Consider the following 14,000-nt stretch of genomic DNA (forward strand, 5'->3'; position numbering starts at 1 on the left):
TTACAATTACACTAAAATAATAAAATACCTAGGAATAAACTTAACCAAGGAGGTGAAAAACCTCTCTGTACTCTGAAAATATAAAACATTGATAAAAGAAATTGAAAATGACACAAACAAATGGAAAGAAATTCTATGCTCATGGACTGAAAGAACAAATATTGTTAAAATGACTATAGTACTCAAAGCAATCTACAGGACACATGTAATCCCTATCAAAACACCAATAGCATTTTTCACAGAACTAGAACAAATACTACTGAAATTTGCTTGAACCACAAAAGATTCCAAATGGTCAAAGGAACCTTGAGAAAGAGTAAAGCTAGAGGTGCTGCACTCCCAAATGTCAAGGCACACTGCAACGCTGACATGATCAAAGCAGTATGGCACTGGCACAAAAATGGACACATAGATCAACAGAAAAGAACAGAGGGCCCAGAGATAAAGCCATGTTTATATGGTCTATTAATCTATGACAAAGGAAGCAAGAATATACAATGGGGAAAAGACAGTCTCTTTAATAAATGGTGTTGGGAAAAACAGAATGGAGGTTCCTCAAAAGATTAAAAATAGAAATATCATATGGTCTAGGAAATCCAGTCCTGGCTATTTACCTGAAGAAAATAGTAATTCAAAAATATATATGCATCCCTATGTTTACTGCAGCATTATTTACAAAGCAATGATATGGAAACAACCCAAGTGTCCAACAGATGAATGGGCAAAGAATATGTGGTAAATATACAATGGAGTATTTTTAAGCCATAAAAAAGAATGGGATCTTGCCATTCCTGACAACATGGATGGACTCAGAGGGTATTATGCTAAGTGAAATAAATCAGACAGAAAAAGACAACATATGAATTCACTCCTACGTGGAACCTAAAAAATAAAAATCCAAACATACCCAGTATGTGACAAATACAATTTTAAAGGAAAAACTAAAGCACATTTTAAAACCAAGTTTTTTTTTAAATTTATTATCAGTGAAGAAGTCATACTAATTGACTTGAAAACTATTATGACTAACTAAAATCTGACTAGTTCTTAAAACCTAGTAAAGAGTATTATTAAGAATGCTTCCGTCATATTCAATTTTGTGATATTCAGGAAGCATTAACTTTACTGGGTGCAACAGTGGCATGGTAGTATATTAAAAATGAAAGTTCTGATCAGTCACAGATGTGTACGGATGAAGACCACGATGCTGAGGATTTGTTTCAAAACCCTCAGGCCTAAGTAAAGAAGGTGTGGGCGAAGAGGAGAAGGAAGTAGATAAAACGGATCAATGCAGGTGGGTGATGTGAACATAAGGATTTATTATAACATCTCTTTACTTCTGGGTATGTTTGAAGATTTCCATAATAAAAATCTCTGCCAAGGTTAAGTATGAAAGCAAATGATGAATGGAGACAGACTAGCTTCACTCTCACTGACAAAACGATCAAGCTGAGAAGAGTATGTAGGTAGGTCCCCAGTGGGTGTTTTATTCATACACAAGTTACATTAAAAGAATTGCATTTTTGGAAAAATTACTCTGGGCAACATGTAAAATTAACCACACCATCCTGCTTTGAAGAGGTCAAATTCTGTCCTCTCATCACAGTGTTCAGACGAGCACAGTGGAGGTGATACCACCTCTCAGCACTCTGTCACGGTGACCGCACAGAACTGCACACGGTAGAGAGTAGAGGGCACGGTGAGTACATTACGAATGAATGAAAACAAAGAATGCCTTTCATTCAGAAAGACCAAACGGCTGGGGATGCCCAGGATTTAGCTCACCTAAATCAGTGAGCCTGCAAAGTGTTGGGCCCTATGATGTGGGCAAGCATGAGGTGCGCTCGCACACGCACACACGTGGGCACACTCGCACACACACACGCTCATGGCACACACGAGACCCACTTATGAGAGCTCTACTACTCACAGCACCAAAGTACGGAGCCTGGTGCACCACTCCAGTGCCCTCCTCCTCCCGCACGTAGCTGTCGGTGAGCACCGTGAAAGCGCCGTTCTCCTTGCACTGCAACAGAAAGGTCAGCAGGTGTGGTGAATGGAACACATTTTAGGATTAATTTCATAACGGTATTTGCGAAGAGCCTGAAAAAACTCCTAACACGCAAAATTATTTTCAGAGATAGGACAGAATAATTCAGACTGGGAAGAAACATGCTAACACAATACATCTTTTCTGTAATTTATCACTTAGAAATGAAATAATTATCTAAAATGAAATAATTACGTGAAGAATTATCTGAAGAAATGCAGAGAAAATGTTCGAACTTCCCCAGTCACAAAATGGGGCTTTCTGTGAGTCCTGCTGACCTCCCAGCCATGCCAGCACCTGGTGTGCAGAGTTTTGTGCAGCCTCAGAAAATGTCCCCTAACCCGCCGCACCTCTGGGGTGCTCCCAGTCACCTTTCTGTCAGCCCTGCCACCAGGGCAAACCCTCAAGGAGCCAGAACGGGCGCCTGGAGTGACAAGCTCTGGTTAACGGCGCTCTGCGCACTGTGACACGGAGGCACGCACTGTCGCAAAGCCAGGTTACTACCTGTGATGCTACAGACCTCCTCCTTCCACCTTCACCTCTCCCTATGTGTTTCCAATACACCGTCTCAGCCAAACCGATCCTCTGCTGGTCTTTCTGTCTTCGTGAAGACTACTTTCAGAATAGATTTTCACACTTAATCGCATTTAATCCAATGATCTTGTGAAAAAGGCACACAGTATTTCTGTGTTTCAAATATATTGATTCTATTTTCATTTCATTGATGAACTAACTCAGAACAAAGATGAAATAGTTTGTCCAAATACACAACAGTGATGAACACAACCTGACTCAAGGTCTTCTGGCTCCAAAAACGATGCTATCTTCAACTGCATCACAGCTCTTTGATTCCTTGGCACTTGCCTAAAACCAAACTTGAAAAACAGCCAGGAATTTCTCATTGCTGTAACCTACACCACCTGGAAATATTTTTGGTGTGGGAGGACAGAGGCTGATAGGTGTGTCTTCAATAGTTTAAATGTGGAGTGGGAACACGTGTGCCCTTAGCCTGACGTTCGAGTGGGAGCTGTTTTAGCAGCAGACAGCGGAACCCCACGGGGTCCTGTCTCTCGGTCCAGTTCTGGACCCTGAATTGCCAGGGATGGGTGGTCAGTGGTCACCAGAGCTGTAGCACAGCCCCCACAGGTAGCACCTGCCCCCATAGCTCCCACTTAATATTTTAGAACATGTGTATCTTAGGGATACATCAGATGATTTTGCCCCAAGTCAAAGAATTTCTAGTACCTGCCTAAAACTCAGTGAAGGTCCCAGAAATTCAGAAGCTATCTGAGTGGAATATGGACCAAGTGCACATTCCAGAAAGACCTCTGACTGAACCCAGACTTCCCCTCTGGTGTGTTTGGGCCCATCTGCTGAGCACTGAGCTCTCAAATAGGTTCTGGGTCAGAAAGGGTAAGAGTAACTGATTTAGTGAGAGAGTTTCAAGACAAAACAAATCTGACAAGGGATGCCTGGGTGGCTCAGTCAGTTAAGCGTCTGACTTTGGCTGAGGTCATGATCTCGTGGTTCGTGGGTTCAAGCCCCATGTTAGGCTCTGTGTTGACAGCTTGGAGCCTGGAGCCTGCTTTAGATTCTGTGTCTCCCATTCTCTGCCCCTCCCCCACTTGCGCGCGCACGCTTTCTCTCTCTCTCTCTCAAAAATAAATAGTTGTTTAAAAAATCCGACATAAAACAGAATATGTTAAGATCTATAAGAATGTAGTAATGACATCTGTCAGAAGGAGAAACCAGAGGCATTTCAAAAGACGTTTTTCAGATGGTGTCTGAGTTCAGCCTTGAAGTATGGATTGTACTTGAGCAGCTTAAAGAAGATGAAGGATTTCATAAATAGGAGGAAAACCTACTGAAAACAAAGGCAGGAAAGGAGGGAAAGAAAGGGCCAGTCTGACAGAAGCAAAGGATATGTTTAAAGCAACATTATGGGGTGCCTGGGTGGCTCCGTTGGTTGAGCATCTGACTTCAGCTCAGGTCATGATCTTGTGATTTGTGACTTTGAGCCCCACATCAGGCTCTGCTGTCATCACCAAGACAGCTTCAGATCCTCTGTTCCCCTCTCTCTACGCCCCCTGCCCCCACCACTCATGGGCACATGCACTCTCTCCCAAAAATAAATAAACATTAAAAAAAAAAAAAGCAATATTAGAAGATGTGGCTAGGAAGCACATGGGCCAAATGGAGACCACTTGAGAGGAATGAGCTGGCCGACAGCTGCGGGCTCACAGGGAGCACAGGGAAATCCACCAGCAGCAACCTGGAATGAGGAAGAAGGTCATTACGTTGACCCTGGAATAACACAGGCTGGAACTGCGGGTCTAGTTAAGCACACTTTTCTCCCTAAGAGTGAACGGCAAAAGCCACAAGACACTTATTGACAATTATTCACCAGTCTCCAGGGAACTGAATCAAAGGCAACTGGCGCAGAGGTCATACCTGCTGCCTTGAGTTCCCAGAGGCCTGCTGAGGGTGTCAGCAGCCTCTGGAGATCTGGGGACAGGCAGTGTTGAAGGTTGTATGGCAACAGTGTGGTGGGGTCCAGCACTGAGGGCTGGCAGGTGGGGGGCTGGGCTGCAGAACAGGCCGGGCCCACAGGGCAGGGACAGCCTCGTGCAGGGAGACCTGTGTCCCTGTCACCCCTGCTTCCTGAGTCCTCTGGGAACTAGGCTCTGGAGCTGCACCAGGGCAGCCATAGCCCGGAGCCCTTCTTGGCCGGGTGCAGACTCCTCCCTGAAGGCCACCTCAGCCCACGTGTGGTCACAGCTGCAATGGCCTCGGACCAGTGGCATACCTCCAGGGTGATGGGGCAGCCGTCCTGCTGCTACAACTGCGGGGCCAAGGCCACCAGGATGCAGGACATCACCTTTGTGGTGGCTGGTCAATTTTAGATTTTTTTCTTTTTTAGTGAAGACGTTTTCTTTATTCCTCATTCTCTAAGAGAATTAAACACGGGGAAGCTGAGTTTCATAAACAGGCTTTTCAGTACAAGCTGAGATGCCGTTTTCTTCTTTAGCCTGTAAGACACTGAACAAGTATGATTCTGTAAAAATTCGTATGTGCCCATGTCATGCTGCAGCCCTAGTATGTGCAATTATCAATTCAGCAATTGTTCCTGGAAACGCCACATCTGTATTTATAAGTTAGCTGGTATTTTTTCCACAAATGCTTTGTCAGGTTTATGTATTATGATTCTGCTAACCTGATAATAAAGTTGGCTTTCTCTATTCTAGGACAGTATAAATAGCAGCAATGGTTTTTCAAAAAGATGTGCTAGGACTTTGTACTTTGTGTCTTTTTGTGGAGAAAAACTTTTTATATATACTTAATGTTTGGGAAAACAAAGTATTCAGAATTGTTTAAACCACCAAAACATTTTTTCAATGAATACACTACTGGAAAAACCACTATATGTTTTCTTTACAATTTTCTTCTTTTTTAATGTTTATTGATTTTTGAGAGAGTGTGTGAGCTGGGGAGGGGCAGAGAGAGAGACAGAGAGACATACAATCTGAAGCTGGCTCCAGGCTCTGAGCTGTTAGCACACAGCCCAATATGGGGCTCAAACTCACGAACTGCAAGAACTCAAGCGGAACTCACGAACCACTTGAACTCACAAACCTGAGTTGAAACCGGATGCTTAACCGACTGAGGCACTCAGGGGCCCCCTTATGATTTTAATAATATTTTCTTTACTCTTGCTTACTTTAAGAATACAGTATATAACACATATAAAATCCAAAATACATGTTAACTATTTGTGTTATTGGTAAGGCTTCTGGTCAACAGTAGGCTATTAACAGCTACATTTTGGGGGGAGTCAAGTCACTGTACCCAGATTGGCGCTACTGACCCCTATGTTGTTCGAGGGTCAAATGTAACTGGGACATGAGAAACACGGGAAAACACTCAACACACACAAAAATGAAGACAGATGTGAGTGACACTGTGGACAGAGCCCAAATGGCAGAGATCACCTGCATGAATCAAACTCTGTTCCTGAACCAGAACAGAGGTAAGCAAATGTTTTATCCTGGGCTGTGGTATAAGGTTCTGCCAACTAATACTATGTACAGCTGAATATAATTTTCACATAAGGCATAAAGCCTGGTCTGAGGGTGTTGTTCACTATTTCCCTCCAACACATATAGATAGAGATCAACAGGAACTTCCTGCTGACCCTGTTCTTTTATTGGTGGTGGTAGAGTTTCCATGGCAACAATAGCCATGGATTCTCTGTTGGCAGAAAATGAAAACTACATAAAACTGCTTCATGACTCTTAAGAAAACTAGGGACCAAATGTATGAACTTTGCCTTGATGCCTAGATTTAAAACCCCCACCTCATCAGTTTCCTTGACATGAACTCTGTTGATCGTTAGACACAAGGTTTTATTCTGAGCACTATCTTAAATTCGTGAAACAAAACCAAAACACCTCCAAACCAATAGATCTCCAGGATGAAAATCTATAAGCAATAAAATCTATAAGCAATAAAAATATATACATATAAATCTTCTCAAACTTAAGTGTTTCCTTTCATAACTTAAGAAAAGTATTAAAAAAATTCCTATACAATTTTAATTATTAAAACAAGAAGGGAATACACATATAATTTAACTTTATTACTACCGAGAGACTTTGGATCCCAACACCCACACAAGCCACAGGATACACATACAAGCCACAGGATACCCACACAAGCCACGGACACCCATACAGGCGACAGATACCTACACAAGCCACGGGAAACCCACACAACCCACAGGACAACGCAGTGACTCCCACTGCAGGTGCATCAGAACACTCCAGGGACCCAGTGCCCAGCTATGCAGGACCCACATCGGGCAGGTCCCTGAACTCACCTGCACAAAATAGTCAAACAGGGGCCTGTACTTCTTGCCTTTGAGACAGGAACCAGGAAATCTAGAAAAAGGAGAAAGGCAAACTCACAATTAGACTAAAACCCTCCAAGAAACAAAACTGTAGCCACATCAAGTCATCACTGCCTGCTGGTTTAGTTGTTTCGCAGTCATTAATGCTGGAATATGTGGTCTGAACATACACAGCAGGAATATTAAAACCGAACTTGAATAAGAAACCTTTTGGGCAGTAGGTGTCTCACCTCTCAAGGTTAAAGAAAGACATACACATATCCACACATACAAATCAGTAATTTGTATACTTACCTTTCAAGGACTTCATAGTCAGTTTCCAGTTTATACAGGGCTGGTAATCTGGCTTCCATTAAAATGAGCAATTTTCCTCTGATGACATCTATGAGAGCAAGGGAAAAAGTGGACTTGAGTGACATTCAGACTTCGGCGGAGTCTAGAAGCACACTAGCACACTCCTCCCTCCTGGGGTCCTGTATCACCTGTACCTCTTGTGCTCAGCACTCAGAGAAATGCGGCAAGGACACCAACACACACTGGTTTCCAGACCCAAAGACGACGGAAACAGCAGGTGTGCTTACTGAGCTTCTACTCATTTTAAGTATATTGATCTTTATTTTCTCTGACCAAAAGTCATATACGTAAATGTTTAAAAATCTTAACATTGGGGCGCCTGAGTGGCTCAGTCGGTTAAGCGTCCGACTTTCACTCAAGTTATAATCTCATGGTTTGTGGGTTCAAACCCTGCAATGGGCTCTATGCTGACAGCTTGGAGCCTGGAGCCTGCTTCGGGTTCTGTGTCTCCCTCTCTTTCTGTCCTCCCCCACTCTCTCTCTGTATCTTTCCAGATTAAACAAACGTTGAAAAAAAAATTAAAAATTGTAACATTAACAGGGGCGCCTGGGTGGGTTCGGTCGGTTAGGTGTCCGACTTTGGGTCAGGTCATGATCTTAGTTTGTGAATTTGAGCCCCATTAACAAACCAAGAAACTCACTGAGTAAAAGTCCTCCATAACCTTATCCCCATGCAAGACACTATCATTTGAGTGTCTATTTCTTTATTTTTTAAATGTTTATTTATTTATGAGACAGAGTGTGTGTGAGTGGGGGAAGGGCAGAAGAAAAGGGAGAGAGAATCCCAAGCAGGCTCCACACTATGAGCACAGAGCCCGACATGGGGCTTGATCTCACGGACCCTGAGACCATGACCTGAGCCAAAACCAAGAATTGGATGCTAAACCGACTGAGCCACCCAGGTGCCTCTTGAGTGTCTATTTCTACGTGTATACTCACATACATCTTATGTGAATGCGTACTTTTTTTTTTTTTTTTTTTACTAATTATGGGATAGAACTCAATACAGTTTTTCAGTTTGCCTTCACACACTATATTGTGAACATCTTTCCATATATTAGCACATATTGCCTTTTCTATTCGACTAAACAGCTACCCAGTACTCCTTTCTGTGGAAGTACAAGTCATTTTAGCCCATCAACTAAAACTAGGATTTAAGTTGTTTTCAGATTGTTAGTACTAGGAACACTGGGGTAATGAATGCTCTTGCACGTATCTTTGTATCATTATTAGAGTGTTTCTGGAGGAAACTTTCCTAGGAATAGCAAGGCTAGAATAAATGTACAAACACTTAAAATTTAACAGCAAATGGCAAATCACCTTATAAAAACAGACTAATTTAAACTCCCACTTGTAAAGTAAGATATATCCTAAGATTTACTGGAGCCTATGACATATATGCAGTTCACCATTAGAAACACGAGAATCTATGGATCATTGTGAAGACCTCTGCAACTGCTGAAAAGCTGTTAAAAATAACGAACACTGCCACCCACTAGTTCTGGCTGCGTTGGAGCTTCATGGTCAGTGGAGTCTACATTTTCTGGATAAAACTCAGGACACATGGCCCACCAGGTATGTGGGTCACATGCGGGCAGACAAAGGTCAGGACTGAAGTGTCTGCCCAATGGCCCCTGAGGCCGTCAGACTCACTAGAGAGCAGCACTGTCCCCAGGGAGACACAGAGGCCTGGTCCTGCCTAGAGAGGCTCTCCACCCACAGCCACCAGCAGGAGGAACTGCTCCCATCTGTTCCCAAGGCCCAGCTAAGCAGTAATGAAAACACCTGTCTTCTGACCCACGCACCTCCCATTCCTTTCTTGAATCTTTCCTCTGCCTCACAAGCAGCTATGAATCAAGTCACCTGTCTTATAAGGTGCTTACTCTTCTGGCTATGGTTTCCTTTCCATGGCTTCCCCCTCCCTCCATAAACTACCCAAACCTAAAGGAACAATCTTATTTTTTCATAGAAGTCTCCATGGAAAGGGCTTCATCAAGATTTTGGCTCTCTACAAGGGAATATCTGAAAGGCACAAAGTTCTCAAGTTCTGGTATCAATTCTGAGAAACACATATTTCAGTCTTAGTCCCCATTCCTGGCAGAGCTCCTAAAACCCTTGCAAAGTCCTAAGTGCTAAGAGTCATAAAGGTGTCTTTTGTTATGTTAATGAACAGACTTTAGGAAAGCCCCCAAGTCACTTTAGGAAGTGACAGAAGCTCCTGGGCTCAGGACCCTTCCACACCTCCCCCTATGTACTTCATCTGATTGTTTATGTGCATCCTTTATAATATCCTTTCATGACAAACCATTGAGTTGTGGGCCGCTCTAGCACATTAATCCAACCTAAGGAGGGGGGTCACGGTCTGTCGGAAGCACAGGACTTGAAAATGACATCTGCAGTTGAGGGTGTGGTGGTACAGGTGGTTCTGTAGGACTGAGCCCTTAACCTGTGGGATCTGACGCCTGACGCTGTCTCCAGGTAGCTAGTGTCTAAATTAGGTTAACTGCTCGGTGGTGTTGAAAACACACATCACGTTCCTAGTAACGATGAGATACCACCTCTCTGAATCTCCAGCTCCTTCCTCATCTGTAACGTGGGCACGATGTGTAAAAGGGTATTACAATCTGAAAACTGTAAGGAATCTTTTTTTTATGTCTCTATTTTAATTTTTATGTGCATTTACTTTTTCAACCAAAAATGAAAAAAAAAAACTTTTAGAGGTTATTTTGACATTCAAGTTCTAACACTTTTTCAAAAACTTCTATTTTTACTCCAAAAAGAAACGTAAGTTTTCCTTCTTTCCCAAAATAAGTTAAATTGATCTTTTCCATATCAGTCGTAAGTAACCCGGCCCACACTTACCTTTAATCTTCACGTACTGCATATCTGGATTAACACACAGGGCAAGGTTACTCGGGAGAGTCCAGGGAGTGGTTGTCCAAGCCACCAAAGACACATTTTCATCTTCCTCCAAAGGGAAAGTTACAAACACTGAAGGGTCTTGTACATCCTGAGATAAAATGAGATAAAGTACCCTTTTACAAAATTTGTAATAATAACACAGAGGAAAAGGGAATTGATTCTAAAGAATAGACTTCCAGAATAAAAACCCGTCGCCATATTTATAAAAAGAAAATATAAAGCAAACAATTCCAAATACATTTTTTATATTCTTCAAGTGTTTTAACAGTTACTTTAGTAGTCACAAAAACAACATTTTAAGTACATAAACAGGAATATATAATAGAGATTTCACTATTAGAATGGCCTATTGTATAACAAATCTATAAAAAGTTAGGTCAACAAAATAACTGTTTTAAAAAAGAGTTATCCTTTATTCCAAAATACAAAAATGAATCATTTTAAAGACATGAGGGTGATTTTTAAAAAATTTATTTTGAGAGAGAGAGAGAGAGAGAGAGAGAGAGGGAGAGCGGGCATGCACACATGTGGGGGAGGGTTACAGTTTGTGAGTTTGAGTCTCGCATCAGGCTCTACGTGGACAGTGTGGAGCCTGCTTGGCATTCTCTCTCTTTCCTGCTTTCTCTGCCCCTCCCTTACCTGCGCACGCACTCAATAAAAGAAAAAAAATTAATAAACAGCCACAAAGCAGAAAAGCTCATTTCCTGACCCAAACCAACTGCATTCTAAATAAAGTGCCCTAAGAAAAAGGAGCTCTACAAATTTCACCTTATTCACATACTAACCACTAGACAAACCTGAAAAAAGTACCAGCCCGAACTCCCGAAATGTCAGTGTCATCAAAAAGAGACCAAGGAACAACTGTTCCAGGAAGGCTGGAGGCACAGCGACCGAACAAAACACATAACCTATGATTCTCTTTTGCTAAAAAGGACATTAAGGGAAGCATTAACACAATCAACCAACAGATTAGATGGTATTTTATCAAGATCAATTCCCTAATTTCAATTACCTAAGAGAACAGTATGGATTTTCAGAAATATGTACTGAAGTCTTTAGAGGAAAAGGGACATCATGCCTGCCACCTACTCTCAGAGGGTCCCCGTCTTGCCCCTCACCCTAGGAAGAGAAAGATGATGTAAACATGGTGACAGGGTGACCACCACTGAAAGAGAAATGAGAACTCTTGTGACCTTTCCAGTAAGTCCAAAAATTATGTCAAACGTTAAAAACAAAAATAGACCACAGAATGGCCAAGGCAAAAGACAGAACGTGCTGAGTGCTGGCAAGAATGCTGCAGTACACGCTGGAGGAGTCGCTGGTGCCTCTTAGAGTAGGAGGCGGCCAACCACAGGGCACAGGCCAAGTCTGCCTGTCACCTCTTACAACCCAAGGGCTAGGAATGGTTTTGACAGAGCTGAGCACTTGTGTGAGAGGCCATCCAGCCCACAAGGCCTAAAACACTACCTGGCACCTCACAGTTTGCCAACCCCCATACTAGAGCTGAATATAGTAGGTACAGCCTACGATTCAGCAATTCCACTTCCGGGTATGTAATCAACAGAAGAGATGTGTGTGTACATGCTCCCCAAAGACAACCTCCGGAATGTTCACAGTAGCACTACTGTAACAGCCCCAAACGGGACATTACCTAAATGCTCACCAGTGGTACAATGGGTAAATTAAATAATGATCTACTACACACAACATAGATGTCTTCTCACAAACATAATCTTGAACAAGAGAGGCCAGACACAAAGAGATTGTAGTGCACAATTCATTCATATATAGTACAGTGTCTAAAACTTTAAAGATAAAAAAACAAATATTTTTCTACACCACAACGGTTTACCTTTTGGAACAGGTGGAAGTACACTCTCCTGTAATTCAGCTTACTTCAGCACAATCTGCTCATCCCAAGAAAATATACTTGTTTACTTACAGAAGAATACACCCTCTAAAAGCTCTAGGAGCTCACAAGCTATTATGGGGATCTAATATGTAGAAATCTAGAAGCCAAAGAAAACTCCAGCGTAAGTACACAAGGATTTATATTAGAAAATGTTCTTAGCAACATTGTTTGCTGCCATTAAAAAAAAAAGGGCTGGGGAGCTTGGGTGGCTCAGTCAGTTAAACGTCTCACTCTTGATCTTGGCTCAGGTTATGATCTCACAGTTTGTGGGATCAACCCCCACATCAGGCACTGTGCTGACAGTAAGGAACCTACTTGGGATTCTCGCTCTCTGCCCCTCCCCCACTCACACTCGCTGTATCTCAAAATAAATAAACATTAAAGAAAAAGGGCTATACCCTTCAAAACAACTCAGATGTCTATCAAAAGTTGTAATATCTTGCAATCTATTTGTTATATGAAACACTATACAGCAGTTACAAATTAACTTAAAGCTACATGTATCAAGATGAATCTTTAAAACTTAATGTTTCCAAAGAAAGTCAAGGTGCAGGGTAAGTACAGTGTATGAGATTAGAGATAAGCATAAGGGTCGCCTGGGTGGCTGGCTCAATCGGTTAGGTGACAGACTCTTGGTCTCAGCTCAGGTCATGATCTCGTACTTTGTGGGTTCGAGCCCCGCACTGCGCTCTGCACTAACAGTGTGGAGCCTGCTTAGGATTCTTTCTCTCTCCCTCTCTCTTTCTACTCTGCTTGCATTCTGTCTCAATAAATAAATAAACTTAAAGAAAAAAGGTAAGCATAAGAATGCTATACACTGTTTACGAATATTTAGGGAGATAGCAAAAGTATTAAAATATGTATGGAAAGAAACATCGAATTCAGCACAGTGGTTACCTATCAGGTTGTAAGAAGGAAATGGAAAAGAGAAAGGTGATGTAAATACATAAATTGTGGACCATTTATTTGCACAGAAACTACAACAAAAGATCCACAACTACAAACATGAAGGACTGTTATAAACACAATATTGAGTGAGAAAAACCAGATACAAATGAATACCATCATAAAAAAAACCAGTGACACCTCTCAATGACATACATGCTGAAGGACATAAACACAAGATGAAGTACCAATTTCTACAAAATAGAGAGGATGTGGTCTAAATTAGACCATGGAGACATAATCAGCAAAACTCATTGTATGAAACTCTACAAGATAAAACCTATTTCCTAAACAATAATTTGCAAGGGGGGGAAAAAAGGGAAAAGCGAAATGAAGAGCTGCAGATGAAAGCAGATCTAGAACACAACTACCACCATGTACAAACCTTCCTTAGGTCCTGATTCAAAACAAAACAAAAAGGAACAGAGAAAAAAAAAGGCATGGTATTTGAGAGACAAACAGAAATATAAACACTGATGATATCCAGGTATTAGATCATTAGAATATTTCATATTCAGGATGACTGATTACTTTTGAAAATGTGATAATGTTATTATGGTAATGTTAAAATAATAACCATTTCTTATGTCTTAAAGATACATAATGGATTGTTTATTGGTAAAATGATGTGTTTGAAATCTGCTTTGAAATAGGGCCTGGGAGAAGTGAGTGGAGTGTGTGCTGCTGGGGCAGGACTGGCCACAGCTAACAGGTACTGGGGATGTGTGACAGGCACATGGGAGTTAATTTCATTATTTTGTCTACTTTTGTGTGTGCTGGAAATTCTCCAAGCTAAAGTATCTTTCAAAAGTAAGCAAACACAGCAATATGTTAAGGTTTGACAAAGTTATGCCTTTGATACCCAAGTGCTTAGTATATTATTCTCTACATTTTTATGTGCTTAAAGTATTT

General features: G+C 41.7%; 1 protein-coding gene across 5 annotated transcripts in view; it reads right to left on the bottom strand.

The window, feature by feature from the left end:
* IARS1 (isoleucyl-tRNA synthetase 1) overlaps nt 1-14,000 on the bottom strand; it is a 67,129-nt gene that overhangs the window by 37,673 nt on the left and 15,456 nt on the right. For all 5 annotated transcript variants that reach the window (XM_049634683.1, XM_049634598.1, XM_049634756.1 and 2 more), the window contains 4 exons: nt 10,172-10,319; nt 7,251-7,338; nt 6,927-6,987; nt 1,931-2,026 (listed from right to left, as the gene is read on the bottom strand). In XM_049634683.1, the coding sequence (XP_049490640.1) occupies nt 1,931-2,026; nt 6,927-6,987; nt 7,251-7,338; nt 10,172-10,319 (393 nt within the window). The remainder of the gene's footprint in view (nt 1-1,930; nt 2,027-6,926; nt 6,988-7,250; nt 7,339-10,171; nt 10,320-14,000) is intronic.

Source organism: Panthera uncia, chromosome D4 (assembly GCF_023721935.1).
Source record: "Panthera uncia isolate 11264 chromosome D4, Puncia_PCG_1.0, whole genome shotgun sequence".
NCBI lineage: Eukaryota > Metazoa > Chordata > Mammalia > Carnivora > Felidae > Panthera > Panthera uncia.